This window comes from Pseudorasbora parva, chromosome 22, assembly GCF_024679245.1.
Source record: "Pseudorasbora parva isolate DD20220531a chromosome 22, ASM2467924v1, whole genome shotgun sequence".
NCBI classification, from domain to species: domain Eukaryota; kingdom Metazoa; phylum Chordata; class Actinopteri; order Cypriniformes; family Gobionidae; genus Pseudorasbora; species Pseudorasbora parva.
Genome location: NC_090193.1, coordinates 39281825 through 39297525, shown reverse-complemented (window position 1 = coordinate 39297525; position 15701 = coordinate 39281825). Strand labels below are relative to the sequence as shown.

Below are 15701 nucleotides of genomic sequence, written 5' to 3'. Positions count from 1 at the left end.
GACTCAATTATGAATAAGTGAGTCATTCATTCAAACGATTTGTTCAAAACGCTAAATTATTCAGCAACAAAACAGTGATGAGCATGCAACTGAGTGTTGCGTTCATTCTGAACTATTTTCGTTGGTGAAATAAAACCAAACAAGTCCATACCCTATTGTGTATGAAATGTAAGAAAAATAATATTAAAGGTCCCATGGCATGGATTTTTTAAATTATTTTTATAATGTTTCCTGATGTGTACTTGTATTGTAAGTATAGTTTTTACGTCAAAAAAAGGTAATCATTTATAAATAAAGGCATTTTTTCTATACTGATATTAGCCTTCTGGCTTGAATGCTCTGTTTCAAGGGGCGTGAAAACTTGTGAAAACACCGACTATTGTGATTGGCTGACATCTTTGCATTTGAAATGAGTATTAGATTATGTGGTGGAGGGGGCGTGGTTTAGAGAGGCGAAACCAGAGAGAGATAGAGAGCTGGGGAAAGACTGCTGAGAAAGTTATATTCTTGCACAGATGCTTCATTAGTGCATGCGCAGATCGGTCAAATGAGGCATCTATGTACACATTTCTTAGCCAAGAAATCTAGACGCACCCTAGCGGCAGCAATACTAATCTGCCGCGAGTGTCGTCTAGCAACTCTCAATACCCTTCTGAGCTGTAAAAACCAAACTCTGGTCGGGCCAATCACGTCATGTATAGAGTCGGTGGGCGGGGCTTAACATAATGACGGCCGAGTTGCGTTTGCGTGCTTCTAGTAAACACAGAAACTGGCGAACGGCGGCGGTCTTTCGAATCAGCTTTGACCGCGACTCTGGAAGACTTGAGTTAAGCTTTTCTCTGAGAAAAGAACAAAGAACGGCACTGAAGTCATTCTTAAGAAGGGAAAATGTGTTCTGAGTTTAGCCGACCGGATACAGCGAATGTTTCACCTCCGTTGCTCTGGTTGGTTGTAGCGCTATCCTATCGCGTGCAGAGGGAGTTTGACAGACAGCCGTTTATCCACCCCTCAGATTGAGCTGTCAATGGGGAGTTTCCAGACCAAACATCTTGATGTGGCTCTGGCTTGTCAGGCTACACATTTCTATGATCGCGCCGGGTCTTGACCTTCTTCGGCGGAAGTGTATGGAGGTTTCTGAACACTAGATAAAATTTGTTTGCTATGAGGAAAAAACAAAAAACAAATACTGTTCGGTTTCTCGCAGAACCCGATCAATTCGTGTCTTAAGACATCAATGTATCATCACTGTGTTTTTTACTCTCATAGTGGCTCTTATATAAAAAAAAAACATTGACATGCATTATACGAGAAACGGTTGAGTTAAAAATCTTCTCTTGTGTTCTCCTGAAGAAACAAACACACCTACATGTTGGATACACTGGGGGTCAGCAGGTAAACATCACAGGCTCATTTTTTGGGTGAACTATCCCTTTAAATTCTATCTGTATTTTATATAGAATCAATACAGAAATATAGATCTTATACAACACTTCCGTATCATAACAAGCAAGTCTCTACAAAAAAAAGAAAATTTTAAGCACTCACAGCGAGGCACTTTCAGACGGCTAAAAATGCTTTGGTGGACATTGGTGGACGATATCATGTTATCATATTTTTTACTTTATTTGAAACGATATGATTAGTAGTAGCTTTATAACTCGCAATTGTGAGAAAAAAAGTCAGTAAAAAATGACTTTTTTTTGTATGGCAGAAACAGGCTTCCATAGTAAGCGGAAATAAATATGGAAAAAATATCTATTCGTGGCCTTTGAGAATCGTTTTTCAATCGACCACGTTTTTAAAAAAAATGAATCAGAAAACATTTTTTTTTTTTTTTTGCCCAGCCCTAGCCAACATCAGTCCTTCCTCCATGTTGAATGAGTGACTTTTTTATTTTTAGTTTCAACTCGGACGTCAAACGCGAATTAGCCTTAAACACGTGAATGCACAAAAAGCACCAAATAAAATAACTTGCGCACGACACTCAATTCACATCTTTTGTGCGAATGAGGTGAAATCGCATCGATCGTACCTCAGGACCTCCAGACGCGCGTCAACGTGTCTTTACATTGACTTAACATGAAATCTCTCGTGGAAATCATGTTAAACTGATCATATATATATACACATTAGTGCATGCGCAGATCGGCGGAATGAGGCATCTACATAATATATATCTATGATTGCACCAGTTTGACCTTGTCAGATAGAAGTAATGACGGATGGGAACACTAGATGAGATTCATCTGATATGAAGTTAAAAAATAACATAAATACTGTTGTTTTCTCACAGAAACCGATTGGTTTGTGTCTGAATACATCAATGTGTCGTCACGAGCAGCAGGTTTGTGCGTTATGTTGTCTAAGGATGTTTTTTTTTACTCTTATAGAATTGTTACCCATTCACATGCATTATGATTGGCAGACTGCAATGGTTGTAATTTCGATGTAAAAGATGTAAAAATCTTTATTTGTGTTCTGCAGAACAAACACACCTATACACTGGGGGTCAGCAGATAAACATCACAGGCTCATTTTTGGGTGAACTATCCCTTTAATGACGGAGCATGACTCTGGCAACAACCCACCGTAAAAATAAATGCAATGAAATGGATGCATGGGTCTCTGAGTGTAGTGTTTTTGCTCACTGTTGGTTTTGGGGGCTTATTTTTAACCCGTGGGCATGTGAAGAGGCTGTTCTTGTGCTGTGGGTCTGTTCCAGATGCTGCTGAAACAGGAACTCTGTCCAGAACGATCAACCCGCTGAAAGCAGACGAGTGTATGAAACTACAACTACAAGCACAACACTAAAAACAGCAGCCGCGAGACGAGCCTTCCCAGACTAGCAGGGGAATAGGAGGTAAAAGCATCTTCAGGCAGGGTTATTATCGGTAACTAAAACCAGAACAAACAGTTTTGACTTTCACATTAGTGTAAATACACTAAGAGTTCAGAGTATTTATTTATTTTCCCCCACATTCATTGCACCCATCTAGTAGAATTATGTGTTTATGTTTCATTAATATAGTGTGCACTTTTTTCTTGATTTACCACGAAAGAATGGAAGTGAAATGTGACAACATGGCCCCTAGGTGTAACGTGACAGCTTAAAATGTTATCAGATATAATTAAAAAAAATATCCAAGACAAATATATATATATATATATATATATATATATATATATATATATATATATATATATATATATATATATATATATTTGTTAAGTGGTCTCTTAATTTTTTCCAGAGCTGTGTATGTATATATTATATATATATATATATATATATATATATATATATATATATATATATATATATATATATATATATATATATATATACACACAGCTCTGGAAAAAATTAAGAGACCACTTAACATTGAGAATTCACCTAAGTGGTCTCAATTTTTTCCAGAGCTGTATTTTACCAATAACATACTATTATTAACATTCTCAAATAAAATATTAGCATTTTTTTAATCGTTAACTCTGTTCCGCTTCGTTTAGGGGTCACACTTGTCTTTGTGGTCAAAAGTGAACAAAGCCTTAAAATGTAACTCCCCCACCAAGTATCAAAAATAAACAGGTATATTTCATTACAGCATCATAATAATAAATCTGTAACATAAAATCAGATTTTATTCTCATCCCATTTTAAATACACACAAAAAATAGAGAGGAAAAATGAACTTATAGCTACACTGTGTAACTTTTTTAGTTTATTCTTAGCTAAAAACACTTAGTTCTTTCATAAATATATGTGCTCATTAATGTATATTTACTTCTTTCAAGTAATAAAGTATTCTCGTAAGTTTATAATATGCCATTGAAAACACATACGGGTGAGGGGTTCGAATGCCGGTCGCCATGTTGCTCCTCCATCTTGAAAGTACAGTAGCCAAAGAGGGACATACCCGTAAATTCAAGCTTCGCCTTTCGCGTTTTAACACTCGATGGCACCGTGTCGAATGTGAAGAGGGGGATTGCCATGTTAATCTTGGACTAAATCGGCCACCGTAGGAGTTAAAACGAAATCAGAATTGAGAGGAACAAAAACTATTATTCACTGGATGGTCATATACCTTTACACCGCTAGATGGGGGAAAATATCACATAGCGGAGCTTTAAGAAATTTACTTTTGCTATGGTAAAATAAATGTTTAGTGATATCTTACAAAGATTTTTTAATTTTGGCGCAATTTTTATCGATATAATGTTAATATGGCAACTAGTAAATATTCTAAGTTTCGTTATGCTGGCATGTGTGGAAAGTTTTAATTCGGATCGCCAATGTCACATGATTTCAGCAGTTTGACACGCGATTCGAATCATGAATCGATTCACTGATTCATAACCGTTCGAATCTTTATTTGAGGATTGAAAACAAACCCAGAAGAGAAGACAATACTGAATAAAGTCATAGTGTTTGTTATTTTTGGACCCAAATGTATTTTGGATGCTTCAAGAGACTCTAATTAACCCACTGATGTCTCATATGGACTACTGTGATGATGTTTTTATTCCCTTTCTGGACATGGACAGTATAGTGTGCATACACTTGCATACGCTCTCGGACTAAATATAAAATATCTTAAACTGTGTGTGAAGATGAACGGAGGTCTTACGGGTGTGGAGCGACATTAGGGAGAGGAGTTAATGACAGAAATGTAATTTTTACAAAAACCCATTAGTTTTTATAAGCTGCTGATCCAAAAAACGAGCGTTTAACGACATAAAAGTACATACATGCAATAGAGACAGAGCGCGAGATGCTATATTACACTGAGAACTACGCACACTGGAGGGGAATGTCATCAGAGACAGGAAATATAATATATAAAACTGACATTTGGATATTTGACTAAATGTTTACTGCACATGTAGACATACTGAGGGTCAGGATCCTAAAAATTGACCCATTCCTCCTGCTGAAGCTTCACGTCTAATTGCCTGTATCCCCTTTTATCTCATTAAACACTCGTTTTTTGGGGGTCGACAGCTTATAAAAAATGATGTATGTGTTTTTAGCCTGTTTGCTGCACACCTTGTCACATATCAGCTTTCAGACATTGTTCTGTTTTTTGTAATAAGTCCGAAATCACAAGGAGGCCGCCTCACGCAATACAAAGTCAATGGAGAGCGTTGGATTGCATCCCCCCCGGTGTGGGCCCGGCCTAATTATGCTATGCCTCTTTAGCAAACCACAGCCATCCAATCAACTCCCCACAGACAAATCTAAGCCCCGCCCCTACATTTGCTCTTGTTTGAGACGAAATACGGCACAATAGAGAAGACCAGCGCAGTTTAATGCCGACTTCAAACCAGATTAAAGTAAACTGGAATACATCTGTAACCGTTCCTCGGAGTAATCTTGGTGTTTACTATGGTAAATGTTGTATGCACTGGGCCATCCAGCAGATGGACGCTTCTCTTCAGTCCCCTCCTTCTCTCAAAGCTGCTTATCTGGGATGCAGGTCCAGCATTTCTCCAGACACTTGCTGCTCCTCCAGCTCCGGCAGATGGAAAATACCCTGATAATTCCCAAAGAGAGGATTAAACTCCTTCAGCATGCCTGCATGAGCAGTGTGTGATGCTCATGATGTATATGTGAGAAGGTCACATGACCTGGAAGTAACTCAACACGCATGGTTAGGAGGATATAGGATGCCACATTCCTGGTTAACACACAAAAAGGGTGAAAAAAATCCATGCATGGCTCACAAAACTCAACTTTGCATCATGCAACTGAGTGCACTTGCAAGTCAACATCACTATATTTCTGCCTCGTCTCATTACTGAGGGTTTGGGGAGATAAACAAACGTCTAACACTGATTATTAATCGCCATTTCTGTGTCTGTGAGGACAGGGATCCCAGCTGGAATTCCCAACAATGAATAAAACATCCAGAAATCTGCCTGCGCCAATGCTGACATCTAGCGGACAACGGCTGCATGCACACTGAACACTGATGTTACCGACATCTATATACAGATACTATATAAAGATATTTATATTTATGTTATATTTATGCATATTATTTAAAGGAAAGTAAGAAAGAGGTAGGAGTGAATACATTTTACTTCCTACTCTTATTATTTCGTACATGAGATCGAAGCATGCTTTTACAGGAAAGTACACTCTAAAAAAAAGCTAGACTAAAAACAACCCAAGTTGGGTTAAAAATGGACTAACCCAGCGATTGGGCTGTCTTAACCCAGCGATTTGGGTTGTTTTAAGCAACATTTAACCCAACCGATGGGTTAAAACAACCCAAATGCGGGATTAAAACAACTCAACCGTTGGGTAAGTCCATTTTCAACCCAATTTGGGTTGTTTTTAACCCAGCATTTTTTAGAGTGTTTTTGTTAATTTCATTTTTCTATTCTTCTATTTTTCATTTTTCTTTTTTTCTTTTTTAAATGTTTGAACGTTATTGTATTTTTATTATTTTCTCATGTTCGAAAATAAAAAAATAAAAATTAATAAATTACAAGTATCATTTAGTACTTTGGTTAAGGGTCCCATTCGCAATGGTAACTAGTTGCACTCTAAAAAATGTTGGGTCAAATATGGACTAACCCAGCAATTGGGATGTTTTAACCCAGCGATTAGGTTATTTTAATCCTGCGGTTGGGTTAAATATTTGCTTAAGACAACCCAATTGCTGGGTTAAAACAACCCAAATGCTGGGTTAGTCCATATTTGACCCAACCTTGGGTTGTTTTTTTTACCAATAATTTAGAGTGTGTTTATTATCATGCATATTACTAGGATATTAACTGTTTATTAGCACTTATTAATACCTTATTATGCACGATCATATTCTCCATATGTAAACCCGACAACTACTAACTATTTATAAGCAGAAATTAGGAGTTTATAAGGCAAAAGTCATAGTTAATAGTGAAGATTGGACCCTAAATAAAGTGTGACCATAGTTTTATAATAATAATAATTATTATTATTTCAAATCTTTTTAGTAATACATAAATATAAGATCCAAATTATAAACATTATAAAATGTTATAAATGATTTTACAATAATATATAAAAATACAAAAATGATTCCACATATTTTATAAATGCATAAATGTAAAAATAAATGTATAAATAATAAATAAATGTTTTGTATTAACAAATATTTGTCAAAGCTTAATTTCTCACTGTTAAATAGTTGCTTATTAATTAGCATATTACTGGGATATTAACTTTTTATTAGTATTTATAAAACACATTAATATTATATTTCATATTCTTAACTTAAAAATTACCCTACTGACTATTAATAAGCAGAAATTAGGAGTTTGAGGCAAAAGTCATAGTTAATAGTGAGAATTGGACCCTAAATAAAATGTGACCATAACTTTATAATAATAATAAAAATAATAATTAATTTTTTTAGTAATATATAAAATATAAAATATAATTTAAAAAAAATTACATGATTTTATTATAATATTAATACAAAAAAATAATTCCACTCATCATTTTATAATAAAAATATACTTAATATGAACAAACAAATACATAAATATGTCCCACCATGCTTTTGGTGTTCTAATAAAAGTATAAATACTAAATGTTTTGTATTAACAAATTTGTCAAAGCTTCATTTCTCACCATTAAATAGTTGCCTATCATGCATATTACTAGGATATTAACTGTTTATTAGCACTTATCATGTATTATGCATGATCATATTCTGCATATCTAAACTTGACAACTACTAACTATTAATAAGCAGAAATTAGGAGATAACTGAGGCAAAAGTTATAGTTAATAGTGTGAATTGGACCCTAAATAAAATGAGACAATTTTTTTATAATAATAATAATAATAATAATAATAATAATAATTCCAAATCTTTTTAGTAATACATGAATATAAAATCCAAACTATAAATTATTATAAAAAATATAATTATATTATTTCATTATAATATATATATATATATATATATATATATATATATATATATATATATATATATATACACAGTCTTGTTCAAAATAATAGCAGTACAATGTGAATAACCAGAATAATCAAGGTTTTTAGTATATTTTTTATTGCTACGTGGCAAACAAGTTACCAGTAGGTTCAGTAGATTCTCAGAAAACAAACAAGACCCAGCATTCATGATATGCACGCTCTTAAGGCTGTGCAATTGGGCAATTAGTTGAAAGGGGTGTGTTCAAAAAAATAGCAGTGTCTACCTTTGACTGTACAAACTCAAAACTATTTTGTACAAACATTTTTTTCTTCTTCTGGGATTTAGCAATCCTGTGAATCACTAAACTAATATTTAGTTGTATGACCACAGTTTTTTAAAACAGCTTGACATCTGTGTGGCATGGAGTCAACCAACTTGTGGCACCTCTCAGCTGTTATTCCACTCCATGATTCTTTAACAACATTCCACAATTCATTCACATTTCTTGGTTTTGCTTCAGAAACAGCATTTTTGATATCACCCCACAAGTTCTAAATTGGATTAAGGTCTGGAGATTGGGCTGGCCACTCCATAACATTAATCTTGTTGGTTTGGAACCAAGACTTTGCCCGTTTACTAGTGTGTTTTGGGTCATTGTCTTGTTGAAACAACCGTTTCAAGGGCATGTCCTCTTCAGCATAGGGCAACATGACCTCTTCAAGTATTTTAACATATGCAAACTGATCCATGATCCCTGGTATGCGATAAATAGGCCCAACACCATAGTAGGAGAAACATGCCCATATCATGATGCTTGCACCTCCATGCTTCACTGTCTTCACTGTGTACTGTGGCTTGAATTCAGAGTTTGGGGGTCGTCTCACAAACTGCCTGTGGCCCTTGGACCCAAAAAGAACAATTTTACTCTCATCAGTCCACAAAATGTTCCTCCATTTCTCTTTAGGCCAGTTGATGTGTTCTTTGGCAAATTGTAACCTCTTCTGCACATGCCTTTTTTTTAACAGAGGGACTTTGCGGGGGATTCTTGAAAATAGATTAGCTTCACACAGATGTCTTCTAACTGTCACAGTACTTACAGGTAACTCCAGACTGTCTTTGATCATCCTGGAGGTGATCATTGGCTGAGCCTTTGCCATTCTGGTTATTCTTCTATCCATTTTGATGGTTGTCTTCCGTTTTCTTCCACGTCTCTCTGGTTTTGCTCTCCATTTTAAGGCATTGGAGATCATTTTAGCTGAACAGCCTATCATTTTTTGCACCTCTTTATAGGTTTTCCCCTCTCTAATCAACTTTTTAATCAAAGTACGCTGTTCTTCTGAACAATGTCTTGAACGACCCATTTTCCTCAGCTTTCAAATGCATGTTCAACAAGTGTTGGCTTCATCCTTAAATAGGGGCCACCTGATTCACACCTGTTTCTTCACAAAATTGATGACCTCAGTGATTGAATGCCACACTGCTATTTTTTTGAACACACCCCTTTCAACTAATTCAACTAATTGCCCAATTGCACAGCCTTAAGAGCGTGCATATCATGAATGCTGGGTCTCGTTTGTTTTCTGACAATCTACTGAACCTACTGGTAACTTGTTTGCCACGTAGCAATAAAAAAATATACGAAAAACCTTGATTATTCTGGTTAGTCACATTGTACTGCTATTATTTTGAACAAGACTGTATATATATATATATATATATATATATATATATATATCAACATATTTAATAATAAACTATAATTATTATGAACAAACAAATGAATAATTTCCTCCCATGCTTTATTGTTTTGATAAAAGTATAAATAATAATAAATGCATGTCAAATAAACGTTTCGTATTAACAAATATTTGTCAAAGCTTCAAAGAAAAATGACCTTAATAACTAATAAGAAATAATTAGGAGTTTATTGAGGCAAAAGATGTTTTATTTAAAAGAAACTATGATTTATCATTATTATTGATAAGCACCAAATGTTTTTTTTAAGGTGCAGCATCTCCTGTAGATAAGCTCCAGCTAAAATGATCACATTTACACACACACACACACACCTAAAACTGCTTAGATCATCCTTACAGTGCCAGAGTAATAATGAACACGTGCTAATGAACAACAATATTAGCAGCAATATAACCAAAGTTTCAAAACATAGCAGTGATCACACACACACACACACACACACACACACACACACACACACACACACACACACACACACACACACACACACACACACACACACACACACACACACACACACACACACACACACACACACACACACACACACACAGCCCCTAAACCTACCCATCACAGGAAACATTCTGCATTTTTACTTTCTCATAAAAACTCCTCCTGTGTGATTTATAAGCCTTTTGTAAAGTGGGGACATGGGTAATGTCATTATACACATTTGTGTCCTGGTATTTCACAAAAACAAGCACACACACACACACACACTTACACTCTCTTATACTGATACACATACTTTGAACATTTATTAACACATTTTTAAATAAAAGATAATCGAAAGTATAAATATATTTCATACATTATTTTTTTAAATCGCATTTTTAAACAAATATATAGTCATCAAAGAATCCACTCAATGAAAAACGTAAAAGAGTTTAAATATGAAATCAAATGTGTATATCAAGCCGGATCATGCAAAACTTTATGTAGCCTATAAACTAATAAGCTAAAACGATCACAGGGCAAGAAAGCAACAAGTGCATAAAGTGAACCGCACGAATAAAAGCGACAGAATCTCAAAAAGAGCAAAGCTAGAGATTTCAGGATCCGTTCAGCAGCCCAGCGACATGAACTGATTACAGATTAAACTCTACCTTTCACCTCTGCCAAAACCGGCCTTTCAGGAATACTAGTGAGTGTGGTCATGCTGAGTCTCACTCACACACACACACACACACACACACACACACACACACACACACACACTCTGACACGAGCCCTTTTGTTGCCTTTGGGCGGCAGAAACTGAGCTTTCTCACGCGAGCCTGTGAATGTGGGCGGATCCTCAGCATTCTCCTTCCTGCTCTTCCACATAAATACTGTGTGTGTGTGTGTGTGTGATTCTCAAGCTCACAGCGAGCACCAGGACTACAGTCTGCAGCGAACATGAGTCAAACACCGCCAAAGCATTTAATGAAGTCCAGGATGGAGAAAGCGGCGGATATGAAGGATGAAGATAAGCTTTATAAGTGGGAGGGAGTCCTGTACTCCTCCATTCTCAGCCCACCAGAGACCCTGGACAAGCTGAAAGATCTGCAGGCCAGAGAGGACGACCTTATCTTGGTGGCGTACCCAAAATGTGGTGAGTAAAACTATCTGGAAGGAAACAAGTTTGCTCGACTATAAAGTCCAACGATAGTGGAGTCTGGTTACATGTTGCATAACTTTCTTTTGTCAGGAAGGCATTGCTCTTTCCAGCATTGCTAATTAAAGACTTGCATTTTGCCTCTACTAGAGCAGGTTTTTATGCTTGAATGTTGATTATTTCCACATTCTCCATTGTTGTGGCTCCTCTCTTCCCAGTCTGTTTAGTTCCTGTCTCTATTAAGCCCCTCCTTCTGAAAAGCACACTGTGCTCTGATTGGTCGGCTGGAGCAGTGTGTTGTGATTGGTCGCGCTTCCAGCGTGCTTGGGAAATGTCCCGCACCCATTACAACAGTTTTATCCACAGACTGTTTAAAGGGGGGGGTGAAACACTCAGTTTCAGTCAGTGTCATGTCAATCTTGAGTACCTATAGAGTAGCATTGCATCCTGCATATCTCCGAAAAGTCTTTATTTTTTTTATAATTATATAAGAAAGATGCACTGTTCCGAGTCTTTCCGAAAAAGCCGAGCGGGTGGGGGCGTGTCGTGTGAGCAGAGCTAAATAATGACGTGTGCTCGCTGCTGCTATTGTGTTGAGTCGAGTGCGTCGTAAAGCTGTGTCATCCCTAACAGCGGGAAAAAAACTTTATTCAAAATAAAAATATGGCTTTTAATCAGATACAGCCATACATCTATGATCCGGAATCAGACCCAGAGGCTGCAGTTGAACAGGAGCAGCAGCAAAAACGACTAGAGCAGGACGTCTGTATGTGCTACAAGTTATACACTAACTATATAATATGCTTAGCGGCTTGTGTTATTTACATATTTATACTTGAATTATATCGTCGTATTTTTGTCTTTGAAGGTGTACATGTGGGAAGTGCAGTTGTGCATGTGTGTTTGTGTGTTTACGCGTGGTTTGTGTAGACAGTAAGCGGACTGGTTTTGCACGGCAGGCTAAGTTAGTGTTTACATAGATAGACACGGAATAGTAGCGCATTTGAATGAAGAAGCGCGCTTATTTAGTTCAACATATTTCCCCACTCTTTGTGTATTGTTGTTTGAAGTGCTTTTACAATACACAAACATAAAGTTACACATATAGTGGCCAGCTAAACAAATGTACACGCACTACACATCGCATGCTCCATTGATCAATTAACTATACGTGATCATGTTTGAGCTACTTGATGAGCATAGGCAAAAACACAGACATTTGAAGCAGTCTCACTCACCGCCCGCGGTTCTAACGTTGGGACTGCTCCATCATTCAGCATTAGGCGATGAGCATAGGCAAAAACACAGACATTTGAAGCAGTCTCACTCACCGCCTGCGGTTCTATCTTTGGGACTGCTCCATCCTTCAGCATTAGGCGATCGGGAAAATCCGGCGTCAAGCTGGGCCTTGTTTATGAAACAGTCGGCACCGAAATGCAGCGAACAGATATAAACATTCGCGCAACTCAGTTGCTGATCCGGAAAAGCAAATTACATCCACTGTTGCCTTAACGCGGGGTTTTTGGGGAATCTGTGCAGGACTGTCTTGGTCTGGCAACCAAAAACCCACTTTTTTGGTGACATTGTTATGTGCACATCACCTGTCCAGCATCCTACAAGCCAGCGCTTTGATGGGCGTAGCCTGTTGCTTTCGCTCTCTCTCTCGCTCTCTCTCTCACACGCGCTTCTGGTAGAATTGTCCGTAAGGCCCATACAAGGAAATTCCGCCCCCATTAACGTCAAGGGGACGCATGATCGCAAAAAACTTGCCGAAACTTATGACTAACCGGAAGTAGTATTTTTGACAAAGAAATACTCCCATCAAACGTCCACCTTAACTTTTGAAACTTTGTCCATGTTTAGTATGGGATTCCAAGTCTTTAACAGTGTAAAAAGATCAGTATGCATGAAACAGCATTTCACCCCCCCTTTAAAAAAAAAAGAGGGACATATCTCAAAAAAAAAATGTGAACAAATTATATAACTGAAAATGGGCAAAGCGGCGAGATGTGGGCGGAGCTGAGATGACATCATGACTAACAGACAGCAGACATACGGCAATCCACCTGTCACTCAAAGTGACCACGCCCTTAATTATGCAGAACTTTAAGGCTTTATATAAAGTAAACAAATGAGTTATAAAAAAAATTCACTCTCCTCACAGTCGTCATGAAGGGAAAATTAGCCAAATAGACCAAAACCAAAATTTGTCCCAGGCTGTAAACATGTTTTATTGGATGCTTTATTAAACATTATTATTTATAGAAAAATGGAGGATGGCTAACGTAGCAAACCAGTCACTAATGAGGTATGTATATTTGTTTCTATGACAGACACATTGCTCTTAGCTTTTAATTAAATCTTGAAAACAGTATAACCAAGTCATTAACCATCAACCATCAAATATTTTTTTTAATAGTTGTTACAAATGTGTAAATAAGTAAGCAATATAGCCTATTTATTCAATTCATCATCAAAGTAGGTATCATTTGAAAGCTTAACATTCTCCAAAATCCCTCCTGTTTTGCAATCAGACATTGCCTGATATTCTGGAAACAGTATTTTGAAACGCGGGCAGTTTTGAGTGATGATAGCATCTGAAGTGTTGACCGTTTCAAAACGGCGGATCAAATGAGGGATCTACGTACACGTTTCTATGCTACTAATTAACTCAACCCCCACACCTTTATTCTGCCTATAAATGAATCAAATGAGGGAATCCCAGAAAAAACTCAAGACAATGAAGGTGTTTGAGGGAGTTCAGAAACAGTGACACTGATATAAAGAATAACTCTCAAACAGAAACAATAGATAATGGGCGCAAAAAAGCATAATAGGCCCACTTTAACACAAATGCAGCTCATGTCACCTGACGCTCTGCAGTGAAAGACACACATTTGCACTTCTTACGCAATAACGAGTGAGTTCTGCTCAATGTCAACACGACTAGACATTGAAGACTGAAGCAATTCTCTGCGTTCGAAAAACTCACACACTTGTGTAAATCTGTGCACTGAGACTGAGGTAGAGTTGGTGTTTACAAACGGCTAACACACAGAACACTATCACAATATATTGTGCACCACAAATCTCACATCGAATTATGTGCAACCGAAGAAGAACTGTAGAACTGTCCTTTTCTCATCTTAAATGAACAACGAAAGGAACAAAACGTTAGTCGAGAGAAACTTTAAGCTGGCTTGAGAAAGCCAGACCAGAAATTTAAGAGGTTTAAAATCTTAAACTTTGAAGGTTTTTAGTTCAAAGTAGTTTGAATGCTATGTTGCTAGCATGAAATAACATGTTGTTAGTACATTGTTAGTATATCGCTAACATTTATTAACAAATTGATAGCATTAACTAACATGTTGCTAGTATGATTAAGCACATTGCTAGCATTAATTAACAAACTGCTAACATTAATGAACATTAGGCTACTAGATTGATTAGAACATTGCTATCATGATGTAGCATGTTGTTAACATGTTGCTAGGATAATTTAGGATGTTTCTAACATGATTAAGCACTGCTAGAATGATTTAACATCTTGTTAACGTCATTTAATGTTGCTAGCATGATAGATAGATAGATAGATAGATAGATAGATAGATAGATAGATAGATAGATAGATAGATAGATAGATAGATAGATAGATAGATAGATAGATAGATAGATAGATTGTTTCCATAATTTTTTTGAGAAATCTTAAGTCAGATGAGTTTGAAAAGTTACAGCAACCTGAGTCAGAACAGTCTGAAGGTCTGAGTTTGGAGGTTGAAGAGTTAAAGCTCTAGGAGCAGAGCGGATAGTCTCTGACATGTTGGTCTATGTGGTTTACAGGGACTCTCCATAGGCGTAATGGTTTTTATACCGTACAAACCATATTTTCTATCCCCTTACACTGCCCCTGTCCCTAAACCTACCCATCACAGGAAACATTCTGCATTTTTACTTTCTCAAAAAAACATCATTTAGTATGTTTTTAAGGCCATTTGAATTATGAGGACATTTGATATGTCCTCATAAACCACATTTATAGTGTAATACCAGTGTAATACCCATGTAGTTATACAAATTTGTGTCCTCATAAACCACATAAACAGGCTCACACACACACACACACACACACACACACACACACACACACACACACACACACACACACACACACACACACACACACACACACACACACACACGCGTTTGTTTCACTATATTAGTGAGGACATTACATAGGGTGTGTTCACACTTGTAGTTCGGTTAGTTTGGTCCGGACCAAAAAACAAAAACAAAACATATAGTCCTGATCCGCTTAGCGTTCACACTGGCATTTTTAACAGCGAACCTAAAGTTACAGAACCAAAGGCTCAGGGAGACGCTCACAACCTGATTGGTCGGCTTATATGACGTAG

General features: G+C 36.8%; 2 protein-coding genes across 6 annotated transcripts in view; one reads left to right on the top strand and one right to left on the bottom strand.

Moving 5' to 3' along the window:
* acyp2 (acylphosphatase 2, muscle type) overlaps positions 1-15701 on the bottom strand; it is a 220363-nt gene that overhangs the window by 123283 nt on the left and 81379 nt on the right. The window lies entirely within an intron of this gene.
* Positions 10917-15701, top strand: part of sult6b1 (sulfotransferase family, cytosolic, 6b, member 1) — a 16525-nt gene continuing 11740 nt past the window's right edge. The window contains exon 1 of the mRNA XM_067431704.1: positions 10917-11286. Within this exon, the coding sequence (XP_067287805.1) occupies positions 11091-11286 (196 nt within the window). The 5' untranslated portion in view covers positions 10917-11090. The remainder of the gene's footprint in view (positions 11287-15701) is intronic.